Source organism: Danio rerio, chromosome 9 (genome assembly GCF_049306965.1).
Source record: "Danio rerio strain Tuebingen ecotype United States chromosome 9, GRCz12tu, whole genome shotgun sequence".
Lineage (NCBI taxonomy): Eukaryota > Metazoa > Chordata > Actinopteri > Cypriniformes > Danionidae > Danio > Danio rerio.
In genome coordinates this window covers 7474923-7491953 of record NC_133184.1, presented here as the reverse complement: position 1 = coordinate 7491953, position 17031 = coordinate 7474923, and the positions used below count along the sequence as shown (strand labels likewise).

The following is a 17031-nucleotide window of genomic DNA, read 5'->3' as shown; positions in this document are numbered from 1 at the left end:
TTTGAGATCTCAAAAAGTCAGTAATTCAGTCAGTCGACAGCGCCCTCTGGTGGATTTGTGAAAAAAACATAGCTCCTGGAATGTATTTGGCACTCCAGAAATGTATATAAGGGTAAGTAATCAAAATGAGCCTGGGTTGAACAAAAAGTAATATAGAAGTCAACATTCTTCAGTATATCCTTTTTGTGTTCAATAAGAGAAAGAAACTCAAACAGGGCTGGAACAAGTGGAGAGGGAGTGAATAATGACAGGAAATTAAATTTAGGGTGAACTATCCCTTTAATACCTTTTTCCTACTAAAATCCATGTTATATCTAATCAACAACTTCTGATTAATAATTAAATATTGGAAATACGTTTAGAATAATACCTTGTTTTTACCATAGTCATTAATGAATTTACTGCTTTTTGAATAATTAAAATACTGAGTTTTTTTCTTACTTGAACAAAACTGATAAAACTATGAAACTTTTGTATAGTGTTGAATTCTAAATAATCAGGTCAATCTCTCTCTTGTGGACTGAAGCACTCCCTTATTCACAGTTCAGTTAAAAATGGAAATGTTTCATACGTCTGTTGAACATAAAACAAGATATTTTGAAAATTGCTGGTTGGTGGCACCCATCGCCACTCATAGCAGGAAAAAAAAAACATTTTCTCAGCATTTTTAAAAATATATTTTTTTGTGTAAACAAAAAAAAAAAGAAATAGAGAAGTGAGATTAAGTAAATGGCAGAATTTTGGGGTGAACTAAGCCTTTTAAAAGTTTTTTTTTATTATTTTAATGCATTTATATTCACAATACATAAAATGGTATAAATGTATGCTGTATGCTTCTATAGCTGAATTTACATTTATTGCTCCATCCAGACTGTGCAGGAGAGCGCCGAGAGCCCAGAGAGCGTAGAGATGCCAGAATCCTTCCTGTTCAAAGTAAGTGCAGCATTACATGTTATCTTAACTAACGATGAGCAGAATTTAAGGCAGAAGCGCTGCAAAAAATGTTTTCTTACTAATTATTTTTTTGCTATCATTTCATTACACATTATGAATCATTTATTAACCATTAGCAAATAGTTAATTCAGTATTTTTACCTCTACATTAATAGATGTTAGTAAGCAGTTTATAAATACAGATACAGATGCTGTATTTTTGACTTATAAGTATATGTATAATGTACTTAATGATTGTGTTTCCATACTTTGTTAATGATTCATTTTCCATTAATAAATTAAGCATTGCATTATTTACACACCAGTTATTTACGAATAGTAGGTGGTTTCTTTTAGGATCATTCAGAATTTGTAAGTAAATGATTATTAAATTATTAAAATTAACGTTTATTCATATTATTATTTAAGCATATAATAATAGTTATTTTGTATTTTAATACAGGGTTTCTGCAGGTTTCATCAAGTCAAATTTAAGACTTTTTTAAACCCTTTTAAGAATATTTTAAATGAAATTTTAGACTTATACAGGGCTAAACACTACGGATTTTTTTTGTAATAGCCCAGTTGGGCCAAAAGAAATGGGAAAAAAAACCTAATGTAGTTATTTCTTAACCACATATCTTAATGTGTCTGGCTGTATACACTTCTATTTACATGTTTTTTTTTTTTACATGACATGTTTAGAATTGTCAAAAGTATATTTATTATGAAGAAAATTACAAAAAACATTTGTTTGCTTTTTGTCCAAATTAATTGTGCATAACTCCTATTCATTCTAATGCGTTTCTGTTATAAATCCTTCTTTCATGCCTCTATAAATATTATGTCCACTCACCCTTACTTCTGCAAATAGTTTTTGTGTTAATGAAAGATCGTGTAAAGGAATATATTGCTGTTATTATCTTGAATATTTATCGTTATCATGTTTTTAGTTTTCTTTTCCTGATAATGAGATTTAATTAAGAGAATTAGCTGTAAAAATTCACATGTTGTGAATTGTATCTCTTGGCAATAAAAATCTTAAAATATTATATATATACAGTTTAAGTCAGAATTACTAACCCCTAAATTATTACCCCCCTTGTTTATTTTTTCCCCAATTTCTGTTCATAGTAATTTTAATAACTCATTTCTAATAACTGATTTACTTTATCTTTGCCATGATGACTGTAAGTAATATCTGACTAGATGTTTTTCAAGACACTTCTATACAGCTTAAAGTGACATTTAAAGGCTTAACTAGGTTAATTAGGTTAACTAGGCAGGTCAGGGTAATTAGGCAAGTCATCGTATAATGGCGGGTAGTTCTGCAGACTAATAAAAAAGAATTGCTTTAAGGGGCTAATAATTTTGACCTTAAAATGTTTTTTAAAAAATTAAAAACTGCTTTTACTCTAGCTGTAATAAAACAAATAAGACTTACTCCAGAAGAAAAAATACTATCAGACATACTGTGAAAATGTCCTTGCTCTGTTAAACATCATTTAGGAAACATTTAAAAAAGAAGAAAAATAAATCAAAGGGGGGCTAATAATTCTGACCTAAACTGTAAATAAAAAAATAGATGAATATCTTTTAAAACTAAGACCAGTTCTAAATTATTCAAGACCTACAATACAATATTTATGTGAATTTAAGACTTTTTAAAGCCTAAGATTTTTCTTTATTAATACCCTGCGGACACCCTGTAATAAATGCTTTATTAACGCAACTTCATCCAGTTTTGGGACCTAATCTAAAGTGAGGACTATTTATGCTTTGTAAATCCCTTATAAATGACAATTAAGGCTCAGTTATATTCTAAACAGGAAAAAATAAAACGTTATTTACTTCTTTTAATTTTATGAATGGAAATGAAACTGGATCAAATGAAAAATCTTTGCAATCTTATCTAAAATAAAAAAAACTGTACAGTTTAAACTTTGCTGAATAACATTGAAATGTACTATCCTAATACATTGTTAAATTATTGTGTTGTTGTTTTATCCAGTTCTATGTTATATTTTGACACTCCTGTTATTCGGCAATGTTTAAACTTGACACCAATTTTATTTTTATATAACACATTTATTGTTTATTTGATTACCAAGCCTTTAATTGTAATTTACAGGGGATTTACAAAGCATAAATAGTCCTCACTTTAGATTAGACATTCTGGTAACACTTTAGTTTAGGTCACAATTAAGTGCATTAACAAACAATTAACTAACACTACTAGCCTAATAAACGACTAATTAGCTGCTTATTAAATGTTAGTAAGGTGGAAGTTGGGTTTAGGCTGCAACACCTCCTCGATTTGGTATCACTCTGAGGGGGTTCTACAGAATATTGGCTGTACTGAGTAAGCACTCTCATAAAACAAATTAAAAACAAATTAAATCAAGTGTACACTCTTTTTTTGTTTAGCCACGTGTATAGTTCTTATCAAATAAACAACAAAACATGAATCACAACAAAAAATAAAGGCATTTCTAAATCAGAAACTAAATAGTCTTTCTGAAAAAAAAAATGAAAAAAAGTCAGTGATTACTTAACATTTAGAGCACTTGAGAGCGACGCAATAATTTCTAGGGGTGTCACATCGAAATCGATCGAAATTTATGCTCAATTTCGATTATCGAATCAAAAAATAGAATTGTCGATGCTGCCACGCCCCCATGTCACATTAGCTTGGCTTGCCAAGCGGGAAAAAAACAGGCTTGTTGAAGTGCTTGTTAAACTGCAGACGCAGGAGACCTGTCGACAGAGCTTAAATCCTCTCCTCTTTCAATGAAGTCGCCGGTGTGGAAGTATTTTGGATTTCCAGTTAGTTATGTTGACAACGTTCGTGTTGTCGACAAAAAAAACACAGTTTGCAAGCTCTGCTATGTACGTATTACGGTTGGGATGATAGACGATGGGCGCACCGCGATCCTCCGCCCCGCACCCGTTGCAAATCCGCTCGCGAAAAATACACACTCAGGCCCTGTTTACACTAATATGTCTTTGTTTTTAAATGGCATTTTAGAACGACAACGATCCACATCCACACTGGCGTGTAGCATTTCTGAGCAGCCCTCCTTCCACACACATTGTCATGCGCTCGAGACAGCGGGTCAAGGCAGTCAGCGAGTCTGTAGACTGCTTCCATCTTTTACTTTCACACAAGTACTTAGTCATTTTAGCGAACACCTCCAAGTCAGGACCATGCAAGTCAGGTAGTTTAAACGGTAGGCTACTAATAATTAATTCGTTATTAATTAATTAATTATTCATAATCGAAAATCGAATCGTGACTTTAGAATCGAAAATGTAATCGAATCGAGGATTTGGAGGATCGTGACACCCTTAATAATTTCTTATGTTGTCCTGTGACTCCTTAGAAGAGAAGTGGTTGTTTGTAGGAAAGCAGTCAAGTTGCCCTGTTTAAGTGAGATTGTGTTGCTCCCCAAGCAATTGGTTAACTTATCTTCTCCCAGTGAGAACAGCAAACCAACTGACGCATAAGGACAGCAACATTTAAACAGACATTTAAGTGAGCGATACCTTCAAAAGTTCCCAAACATTGGACTAAATGTAAAGGCCGGTAGTGAAAGTGATCCATGTGGTGGCCACTCTACCAAACACTCCCTCTCACTCTATGGTAAGTGACTTTGCAGGTGCAAATCAACCTAGTGCCCCCGGAGGTCGGAAGCAGTATTACATTTCCACATACCAAACAATACACAGTGCAAGAAAATAAATAAATTATTAAATAAATCAATTGGCGTTTCTGTGTGGAGTTTGCATGTTCTCCCTGCCTTCGTGTCTTTTCCAAAGACATGCGGTACAGGTGAATTGGGTAGGCTAAATTGTCCGTAGTGTATGAGTGTGTGTGTGGATGATTCCCAGAGATGGGTTGCGGCTGGATAAGTTGCCGGTTCATTCCGCTGTGGCGACCCCGGATTAATAAAGGGACTTAGCCGACAAGAAAATGAATGAATGAATCAGAAAATAATAATAGTAACATTTAACATGTTACAAGTTTTTGTGTAGGATTAGGGAAGCAGAATATGATCTTGCTGTATAGCTACTAACTTAATAATAGGCATGTAATAAGCCAGTAGTTTACAGTGTAAATTGTGACCTAAACTAATGTGTTACCGACATTCTTTTACTTAATACATTCGTAAAACAAGACGATATGTTTTGCTTGTCTTGAAAATGCTTCTCGATTTAAGAGTTTTTAGAGATTTTAACTAGAAACAAAAAATAAAAAGAAATTCGAAGCTGCTTTTTTGCAGTGAGATTTGAGCTGTTCGTTTGTACAAATACAGGTGAAAGCTATGCACGACTACAATGCCACCGACTCTGATGAGCTGGAGTTAAAGGCGGGGGACGTGGTGCTGGTAGTGAATTACGAAAATCCAGACGATCAGGTTAGCATTCATTCATTTGATCATTATATTAGCCATGAGATCTCAGCGGTGCGATTCCCAAGTTTGTGTGATTACAGGATGACGGCTGGTTGATGGGAGTCAAAGAGGCTGATTGGATCCAGCAGAAAGATCTTGGGAAAAAAGGCGTGTTCCCTGAAAACTTCACCCAGAGGATGTGAGAGCCTGTGATCAGCGTGACACTGCAGTCGTTACCCCATCTATATTACTCCTTATCGCTTTCCTTGAACACAGACTAGAGAAAAAACAAACTGTACTACATCAACAAACGCACAGCCACAGGAAATCTGCTGGTTAGGTTTGTGGAAGTTGTTGACAGGTTAGTCTTTGTATTGTTTTGAGTCTCTCACTGAGACTCGTATTAGTTATGGTGCAAGTATGAGAAGATTCAATCAACTTTTGACAAAAATGAGTGGGATTCTATTAAAGGGATAGTTCACCAAAATATAAAAAATTAATATTTTTAGTTTACTCACTTGCAGGGCATTCCAGATGTACTTGTTTTCTTGAGTCTTTTTAAGCAATGTATCATCACTAGCATTGGCTATCAAAGGCGTAGTTCACTTAAAAATGAAAATTATTTCCTAATTACGTAGTTCCATTTAAGATATTTTTGATGAAATCCAAGAGCTATTTGACCCTGCAAATGTAATAAGTTAAGACAATAAGCCCACAAACCTTGTCAAAGTGGTCCATGTGTCTTCAGCAGTGTTGGGTAAAGTTGCTTTTTAAAAAACCTAGGGTCATTCTGAAAATGTACCCCTATATGCATTTCTGCGTAGCACTAAATATGTCCCTGGAGATATGCTTTTTACAGTTTTTGTTTTCACAAATCCACCAGAGGGCGCTGTGTATACTTTTTGAGATCTCAAATTTGACTCGCTAGTGCTATTACCGCCTGCTTTTCCACCAGAGGCCGCTGTTTACTGAATGACTGACTGACCAATCAACTGACCCTCCCTCCTCCTTCCCTAAACCCAACCAATAGTGTTTTCAAAAGCACTGATCGACCAGCGCCTACACACTTCCCTAAATTAAACCGACAGTTTTAAAAAGCAAGCCCTCGCGGCAGGGTGATTTTTAACACATTTTCAGATTTTACCACATTCTCACCATTGTTTACTTGTTTATTTTATTTTTTGGATTCTGTTTTTGTCGTACCCGCTTCACCAGACTCAAACCTGTCGTCATGGTCAACTCCTCCCTGCGTTCTTTCTACATATATGGCGAGCTACTGGACAAACTGGTAACAGCGGGAAATCTGTCCATATGGAGGTAAATGGTCAGCTGGTAAACGAGAAAAGGAACGGCGTTCTACCGCCCAGTAGCGTTTGTTTGAAAGATATAATGTAGCCATAGCTACCTCTGGCTACATAATTAGCGATCTCCAGAAATGTACGCAGTATAAAGGGACGTTTTCAGAATAAGCCTTTGTTGCTTTAAAAAAAATAAAAAAATAAAAAAATATATATATACATAATCTTGAGTCACTTTTCTAAAAAAGTAAATAAATGTCGTACTTAGTTACTTTTTAAGGAAAGTAATGCGAAAGTATGTGTCATGTTATTTTTGCATATTTATGTTAGGCTTAAGATTGTGATATACATTACTTTAAAAGTTACTCTACACAACTCTGCTCTTCAATGGTTCAACTGTAATTGTAGGAAGTTACAAGAATAATTTGGTTTGCACAAAAATTTACAATAACCAATTCATTCAACTGTGTCCCCCTTTATGGCGCAATATTAAGAGCACTGTGCATTGTATCCAAACCAGGCTCATTCTGGAAACGTAGCCCCACAGACGTTTCTGGAGAATTTCTCCGCGAAATATGTCCCGGGAGGTACGCATTTGTGCAGTTTTTGTTTTCGCGAATCCATGAGAGGCTGCTGTGTGCTCTTTTTCCCATCTCGAACGCCTCTCTTGCCCGCGCTGTTCTCACGTAAAAACCACTATCGAGCGACCGTCTGTTTGACTGACTGACCAATCGGCTGACCCAGCCACCTTCCTCCTCCTTCCACAAACCCAATCGTCGATTTACAAAAGCTGTCCAGAAAAAGAAAGGCCCTCGTCCGATTTTGATTGCTTTTTCGAATTTCACCACATTCTTGCTCTGTTATGAAGTCGTTCTCTTTATTTTTTGGATTCTGTTTTTGTCTCACCTGATTTCTGGAACCGCTCTTCCCCGGACTCAAACCCGGTCGTCGCCGCGGCTGCCTCCTGCTCCAGGCCTCCGCCCGCTGACGTAACATGCTGAGCTAACCAGACAAACTGGCTGCGTTGGCAGAGCCCTCCACATGGAGGTGAGCCATCAGCCGGCGAGTGCGAAGAGGAGCGGCATCACACTGCCCCGTAGCTTTCGCTTGAAAAAATGAAATACAGCCATATGTACCTCCGGCCACGTAAATCGTGGTCTCCAGAAACGTCCGCGGGGCTACATTTTTCGAATGAGCTTGGGTTGATTGTATCCATGTCATATTTTTGACATTTTTTTTATTAGTGTTTTATTTTGTTCAGTATCTCGTAGGTTCATACAATTATTATTGAACTGTTTTGAGGATGTTCTTGGTTTCTTTCTGGGCTTTGACCCTCCAAAGAGGGCAAGGGTCCTAAAATGTTCAAAGAACTCTTGGATTATATCAAAAATATCTTAATTTGTGTTACGAAGGTGAATGAAGGTCATACAGTTATTGAACTACACAAAGGTGAGAAAATGATTACAGGATTTTTTTTTTTTCCCTTTAATTTTGTTTTGCTTCATTTTGTTCGAGTCTTAAAGTGCTGATAGACTTTCAGTTTATGAATCACTAAAGAACACAGTTCCGTTACATCATGGATGATCTACATAAAAGTAAATAAACAGCTTTCGTTTTAGTTTGTAGGTGAACTATTCCTTTAAACAGATTTTCAGCCTTATAGAGTGCATTAGTGCTGCCCGTTTATTCAGCAGCATTTGGTTCTGGAAGTACTTGTCTCTGTTATTTATTTTTTCCATAGGGATTTTAGGAAAGCGTTATGAGCCATGAAGCAGCTACGAGGATAATCACAACATTACAAACAGATTTGAAGAATGAAAATATTTGAAAGTCAGGCAGAAATACAAGAGAGCTTTTATGATAAAAATTATTTAATTGAATCTAAGTGGTGGAACTTTCTGTACAGAATCATGGGTAATGGAGTTTCTCACCATGAATTATGCTGGTAAAACATGACCATTTTTAAATAAGTTGAAATAATGCAAATAGCTCACTACAATATACCAATAGCATATACCATTATTCAACATTCTCATCGCTCATGGAGATCAGATCAAAATCTGATCTCTCAAAATCTGATCTCTCAAAAAAAAATCTCTATGAGGAAAAGAATAGAGCTTTTACTTCTCTAACCTGACTATTGCACTCTAAAAAGGAAGATGTCCAAAACCGTTGGTGTAAATGTTTTTAGACGATCCACTCTTAACCATTGTCCCGTTTTGTGTAGAAATGTTTTAAAGTCATATGCCACACTATTTAAAGTCCTGTCGCTTAGAGATGAGCTCACACAGCAGTAAGAAACAGCTCTATCCTCTGATACTGAGCACTGTTTAAACTGGATGATTAGAGTTACTATTGGAAATTGACAGTATTTCTTTTTAAATGGTGAACAACTGATACATAATCCTTCAGTATACAGCTCATTTTTCCCAGAAATGAAATTTGGCTTCTCAACATCACTTCTGCTTGGGAAAACCAGGAACTAACTAAAAATAAAACCGATTATTATAGTTAAAGAAGTATTTTGTCCAGCTCATTAACAAACTTAAACAAAAATAATGCACTAGTTTCACACTTTATACAGATAATGTTGACACTAATGAGGCTGACGTATTCAACCCACACTGTTGCTCAAGTTAGATGTTAACAAACACATCTCCGATCGTTAGATTTACCGTATGCACAATATTAATGACTTTTTTATTATTATTATTTTGATAATGCCATTTCTACAACTAACATGTGATTACAGTTATACTTCACTGTGCAAACCCAGTCATGTACGCATAATTTGTCTTGGTCATTAAGTCAAATAAATTCTAAAGCCAGAAACACACTACTGTACATGATCGTCTGGGGTTACGTTTAGTTATGAACACACTAAACACACTATAAAAGCATATGTAAGACTACACAACATATCTGCCTAGTCTAGAAACTGTGTTTCACAACCAAAAACATGAGAGAAGTGATACAGGAGATACTGATATAGTGAGACTGGAGCCCATAAAGAAATCTTATATATTTAAATATATGCAAAATTATATATGTGACATACAAACATTTTTGTCATATTCATACATGTAACGTGTTTCAAAATATTGCAAAAATGGCCAATAGTAGAATTACAAACATCAGCATACAGTACAGTGTATGTACAAATGTATATGTTCATATATGACCATGTACACTGTAAAAAAATGCATAATTTGTGTAGGAACGACATGAAAAAATTGAGTTTACTTATTAGTTTGTACAAATTTAAGTGGATTAACCATAAAAAATTTAAGTTGTCCCCGAAAAACTCAAGAATTGTATTGTTTCAGCTCATTTAAGACGAGTAGTTTGAACAAATAGCAAACATCATTTTTGAGTGTATCAGATCTCTGAATGAGAGTTTTCTTTACATACAAGAGTGTATTTACTGGTGCACCATGATCTTGATTGTTATTTCTGAGAGTCGATTCTTCTCCTACGTTCCCTATTTTTGCTTGTTACAATGCACAAAATTAGAAATTGGAAATCTTAAATGTAGTGTATTCGAGATTTTAACACTGTGTGTGTGATCTCTGGGATCAAAACCATGATTGGTGCACAATGATCTACCAGTCGAGCTGTACACAAATCCTAAGCTGTTGTGTAGATGAAAGGATACAATACTAACAGCATTGGAAACATTTCAGTAAATGCTCCAGTTGTGACCCTGGATCACAAAACAAACCTTATGGCAATAGTGATTTAGTGATTAATTTTTAAAGCGAGTAAACCAATCGTCTTAAAAGAAACAAGTTGACTCTATAAAAATAATGTAAGTAAACCTATTGTAACTTGGGACTTTTAAGCTCACTTAATTGGTCCCACTTTTTTATTAAGTGTCCTTAACTACTATGTACTTACATCAAAAAAAAATAATTACAATGTACTTACTGTGTTCATAATGTATTTGAAAACACTTGTGGTGCCTTTGAGTTGGGATAGAGGTTGGGTTATGGACAGGTTTGGTGGTATGGGTAGGTTTAAGGGTGGGTTAAGGTGTAAGGGATGGTCAACAGTGTATTTACAAATGTAATTACAAAAGTTAATTACAGATGTAATTACATACATGTATTTAATCAAGCATAAGTACACAGTAAATACATGTATTTACACAATAAGTACATTGTAACAAACTATTAGTTCCCATGTAAGTACATATTAGTTAAGGCCGCTTAATATAAAGTGGGACCACTTAATTTTTATTATTATACAAATTGTATTCACTTTTTCAAAATAAAAGTAATCTAATCACTATTTCCAATACACATTTATTATATTTGTTTTTTCCCAGCTTTTCTGTATCTAGCAAAATGACAGTAACTAAAATAAATCTGCTCTTTCAAACTCCAGTGTGTCTTCTGAATGCAATACAGACTGTAATTGCAGATTTTATAGACTTAATGAAGCACCAAATATGGAATAGTGTAACAATTACAGTAATTATTTGAAAAGAGACATGCTAATAAAGAATTAGTTGACTTTAAAAAAAGTGAGTACAATAAGAATAATTATAAAAAATTAAGTCAGCTTAACAGTTACTAGTTACAATGGGTTTACTTACATTATTTTTGTAAAGCCAACTTGTTGCTTTTAAGGCAATGGGTTTACTCACTTTAATAACTAATCACTTTTTACAGTGCAAAAATACATTCAATGAGTCGTTGTATACATTTTTATACATTTTTTTCTTTTATGCCATGAATAAAGATCACATTTTATACTGAAAATTTATTTATGGTTAGTAATGTGCATTGCTAACTTAATTTGGACAACTTTAAAGTTGATTTTATCAGTATTTAGATTTTTTTAACCCTCAGATTTTAGGTATTCAAAATGGTTGTATTTTTTGTCTAATATTATCCTATACTAACACATTTATTTAGCTTTAAGTTGGTTCAGTTCTCAATTTATAAAAGATTGACAGCATATTTTGTGGTCAAGGGTCACACATGGTCACATTTCAGTAAAGCAGTGGTTCTCACTTCCGATCCTCACGGTATTTATGCATTCAGAAATTAATGTCCAAACATATCTTGATATAAGCTCACATTGTTGTTGTAGATAAAATAAACCACAGAAAACATGGTTTAAACATGTTCCAGTTGGCTAGATATTGATTTACAGTCATTCAAACCTTTTAACAGAAACCTGTAGTTTACCCAAACTTGTAGTTCTAAACACAATCACGTCCAACATGCAATGTATTGCGGGCAATATCAGCGGTTAAAGTATGGATGCTCCTACACTTCGAGTTTTTACCAGAAATAGTAAACCATCCGGAAACCTTTGTTGTATGCTTTTCAACATACTTTGGTTTAGGACATACTAATTCTATTTTCGAATGCTATTTAGGATGGATAGTATGTGAATTGGGACACAGCACTTGACTTCCTTACTTAACACAACTGATTCAGATCATCAGCTCATTAACAGAGAGATCCATGAACGGTTCCTTGTGTTTCAAATAAGAGAAAATGTGCAGGGCGAGGGGGTCCGAGGACCGGAATTGAGAACGACTGCAGTAAAGTGACAAACAACCTATGGCTACAGTCATACTCTGTGCACTATAAGTTGGAGTACAGGCTGTAAATATTTCATGGCCATTGGTGAAACATTGGCACGTCTGTCACAAGCAGACTCTGATATCTGATTTGATGCAGTCAGTGTTGTGTACCTGGCGTAAGAACAGTTGTGAAGTATGACCCAATGTGCTTTGGTTCTTTCTTCATTTTTGTTTCACGTTTATAATTCCATATCTCCCTTTTTTTTTATTTGCTTAAAGTGTACTTTTTATATTCAGTGAATGATAAATTATGTCCTTCTTAACCGGTAATGCAATAAGCTTTACACAGATTTATTTATGAACTATATTCACAATAATGTCGGAGATGTTGTTGTTTTGTTGTTGTTATTTAAGAGTGGATATTAACATGGTGCAACCGACAAAAGTGACTCAGAATATGCATTATATGACTTCAGTCCTCTTACACTGTATTTAAAGTTTTATTTTTGTACATCGTGAGACAAATGAGAGTTCAAATGATTCTGTCTATGTGCCATGAACACTGGCTTACAACTGGGGTCTTTCTCAGTGTTGTGCTCCTCTGGTTTTTTGGATCAGAATTTACCATCCGCCCCATAAAGCGTAGAGAGCAGAGCGAGTTTGATGTTATTGACTTTTATAAGTGCTAACTCGAGTTAGAACGGCAGAGATATTGTACTGCAAAAAACTAGTTTCCTAATTAGACTTGGTCTCGTTTCTGGTACAAATATCAAAACAAATCTGTTCTAGACAAGTAAAAAAGTATTCTGTTGTTTTCAAAAATAGGCCAACTAATGGAGGACAGCTACTTCTGACTCAAGGCTGTTTATGCAAATGAGAGAGATATTGTCACTAATGGGCGGGGCTCTCCCTCTCTGATGAAATACAAAGGCAGAATCATAGGTCAATCTAAGTATGTCTGCAGAGTTTTTTTTTATCAAGTGTGATTAATAAAAATAATTAATAAATGTTTACCATTAGTTTACCAGCTAAATTCACACACTGTTGCCACACAACTGTGTTTAAACCCATGATAAAATTTTTGAATAATAGGTCCCCTTCAAATCAAGCAAAATAAATAGTTTTCAGTTGGAAATAAGGATATTTTATCTCCCCAACTGGCTGATTATTTAGCTTGTTTTAAGGAAAAACCCATTTAATTTTGATTTATTTCTGAAACCAAAACAACATTTTTACTTGTCTAAAAAAACATTATACACTTATATTAAGTTATACACTTATACACTTTATATTAAGTGTCCTTAACTACTATGTACTTACATCAAAAATTAAATACCATGTACTTACTGTGTTTATAATGTATTTGAGAACACTTGTGGTGCTTTTGAGTTGGGATAGAGGTTGGGTTATGGACAGGTTTGGTGGTATGGGTAGGTTTAAGAGTGGGTTAAGGTGTAAGGGATGGTCAACAGTGTATTTACAAATGTAATTACAAAAGTCAATTACAGATGTAATTACATACATGTATTTAATCAAGCATAAGTACTCAGTAAATGCATATATTTACACAATAAGTACATTGTAACAAACTATTAATTCCTGTGTGAGTACATATAAGTTAAGGCCACTTGATATAAAGTGGGACCAAAAACACTTCTTGGTTTAAGATTGTTACAATATTTGGACTAGAAACTAGACCAAAACTCTTTGTTATGAAAAGTATTTTTCTGCAGTGGGATTCTCCTATCATCTGTTGTGCTGAATTTTATTTTTATTTTTTTAATTAGCTTATCTAATATTTCTGTCTCCTAAAATTGTGACCCACATTTGGGAGGGTATATTTGCCACGCTTCACCAGTTTCGAAGCAAGTGTGTGTATGTATGAGTGTGTTCGAGTGATTTTGTATCCTATACCAAGAGATCAGTGTGACCTGTATAGAGGGACTGATTACTGAGTTATTTAAGCTGCCAATGCATCTTTAATGACCTCTCGCTCAAGCTCTTAATTCAATCGAAAGTCCTCAAAGTGGATAAACAAACACTTCATTCTCCTGTATTTTGAGCGCGTTTACGATATTTGCTAGCATTGTTGTTGTTGTTGCATTTGTAGCCATTGTGAACATTGTGTATAGTTTTCGTTGCGTTTCGTCACTGAAGATGCAGATTTCTCTGAGCATATCTATATCTGTAAGTAGTGTGAATGTGAAAACGAGGCATGCTTACGTCCATGAGCAGTGTGTGTGTGTGTCTGTGTGTAGTGACTTGATGTTTTTCTTGCTGAAGTGGCTTTGGGGGAACCAGAGCTTCTTCACGCCACTATAAGCCATGAGTGTATCGATTCTACAGTTCTGTATCCCTGCTGAATCACCAATGACAATAAACATTATTCCTCTGATATTTCATGTCCCGACTCAATAAATTTTCCGATTAAAAATGTGTACACTGCGAAAATAAAAATTGAATCTCTATTTTTTTAGTCACACCACTGCTGAAAAATCCAGCTTAAACCAGCCTAAGCTGGTTGACTGGTTTTAGAGGGGTTTTGGCCATTTCCAGGCTGGTTTCCAGCCATTTCCAGCCTGGTCTTAGCTGGTCAGGCTGGAAAATGACCAGCCAAATCCAGCTAAAACCAGCTTGACCAGCCTGGTTTAAGCTGGACATAGCTGGTTTTGGCTGGACTCCCAGCTTGGCTAGGCTGGTCAAGCTGGTTTTAGCTGGTCATCTCCCAGCCTGACCAGCTAAGACCAGGCTGAAATTGGCTGAAACCATCCTGGAAGTGGCCAAAACCCCTCTAAAACCTGCCTGGTCGACCAGCTAAAACCAGCCAACCAGCCAAGGCTGGTTTAAGCTGGATTTTTCAGCAGGGACTTTATTTTAGTGTACAATTCACACTAATGACTAACCATTAACTACGACTTTTAGCTTAAACTACTAATTAGTTCATTATTAATAGTTATTAGTTGTAAGTTTAGGTATTTGGTAGGATTTGGGATGTAAACTAAGGTCATACTTTAAAAGCGCTAATAAACTGTTAAATGTGCAGTAGGAGGTCTTTCTAAATGCTAACTGGTTAGCATAATATCTTTGAAACACAGTGCCTCCCCTGCCGTCCAAAGCCATGCCTCCTGATATCACACGAACGCACACATTAAAGATGACAGAGAGCCACTAGATCATGTCATTCACCAGTTAGAAAACTCTTTCTACTGTGGTATCCAAGTATATAGAACAGAAGTTAACAGAAAAACAAAGTACAGTATCAAGTATCAAGGTAATCATGGATCCTGATATTTGAGTTCACTTTAAATATGTATATTACAGAAATAATGTGTTTTGCAAGAATACACTTACAAAAGTAGTGATGTTTTAACAGACTTTTAAAAGCAATATTTTTAAATACTAGGGTGGGCCATTTATATTGATACACCTTAATAAAATGGGAATGGTTGATGATATTAATGTTCTGTTTGTGGCACATTAGTATATGTAAGGCGGTAAACTTTTAAAGATGGGTGGTGACCATGGCGGCCATTTTTAAGTCGGCCATCTTGGATCTAACTTTTGTTTTTTCTATAGGAAGAGGGTCATGTGACACATCAAACTTATTGGGAATTTCTCAAGAAAAACAATAATGTGGTTGGTTTTACGTAACTTTATTCTTTCATGAGTTATTTATAAGTTTCTGACCACTTATAAAATGTGTTCAATGTGCTGCCCATTGTGTTGGATTGTCAATGCAACCCTCTTCTCCCACTCTTCACACACTGATAGCAACAGCGCAGGAGAAATGCCAGCACAGGCTCCCAGTATCCGTAGTTTTAGGTGCTGCTCATCTTGTATCTTCACACCATAGGCAACAAAGATAGTGAGGCCATTCTTCATCAATGGAAACCTCAAGGCTACTGGATATTTGAAATTGCTACACGATGATGTGTTTCCTTCTTTATGAACTGAAGCTGGCACGTTCCCTGAATTTTTCTAGCAAGATGATGCACCACCACATTATGGGTGTCAGGTCCGAGCATTTCTAGATGAACAGTTAAAAAGTGGATTGGTCGTCGTGGGCCAGTTGAATGGCCCCCAAGGTCTCCCGCTCTGACTTTAGACTTTTATCTTTGGGGTCATCTGAAGGCATTTGTCTATGGTGTGAAGATACAAGATGTGCAGCACCTAAAACTACGGATACTGGAAGCCTGTGCTGGCATTTCTCCTGCGGTGTTGCTATCAGTGTGTGAAGAGTGGGAGAAGAAAGTTGCATTGACAATCCAACACAATGGGCAGCACATTGAACACATTTTATAAGTGGTCAGAAACTTGTAAATAAGTAATGAAAGAATAGTTACGTTAAAACCAAGCACGCCATTGTTTTTCTTGGGAAATTCCCAATAAGTTTGATGTGTCAAATGACCCTCTTCCTATTGAAAAAACCAACCCAAGCTCATTCTGGAAACGTAGCCCCGCGGACGTTTCTGGAGACCGCGATTTACGTGGCCGGAGGTACGTAAAGGCCGCGTTTGGTTTTTTTTCGAGCGAACGCTGCGGGGTGGTGTGGCGCTCGCCGGCCGACGGCTCGCCTCCGAGTGGAGGGCTTTCCCGACGCAATCAGTTTGTCCGCCTAACTCACAGCGTTGCGTCGGCGGAGCGGAGGCCCCGGACGAGGAGGAGGAGGAGCCGGCCGCGGTGGACGACGACCGGGATCGAGTCCGGGGAACAGCGGGTTCCGGAAATCAGGTAAGATGAAAAACGGAATCCGAAAAATAAGGGCGAGAACGCGGCGGGATCCGAAAACGCGGTCGAAATCGAAGACGGGGGCTTTTGCTTTTTTTTTTTTTTTTCGATCCGCCGGCTTTTCGCGCGAGAACGGCGC

The 17031-nt window shown here is 36.0% G+C and overlaps 1 protein-coding gene across 8 annotated transcripts in view; it reads left to right on the top strand.

Moving 5' to 3' along the window:
* The window catches only part of bin1a (bridging integrator 1a), a 37558-nt gene extending 28413 nt beyond the window's left edge, over window positions 1–9145 (top strand). For all 8 annotated transcript variants that reach the window (XM_073912480.1, XM_073912479.1, XM_009304480.5 and 5 more), the window contains 3 exons: window positions 871–933; window positions 5250–5351; window positions 5429–9145. In XM_073912480.1, coding sequence (XP_073768581.1) covers window positions 871–933; window positions 5250–5351; window positions 5429–5530 — 267 coding nt within the window. In that variant the 3' untranslated portion in view covers window positions 5531–9145. The remainder of the gene's footprint in view (window positions 1–870; window positions 934–5249; window positions 5352–5428) is intronic.
* The last annotated feature ends 7886 nt before the right edge of the window (window positions 9146–17031 follow it).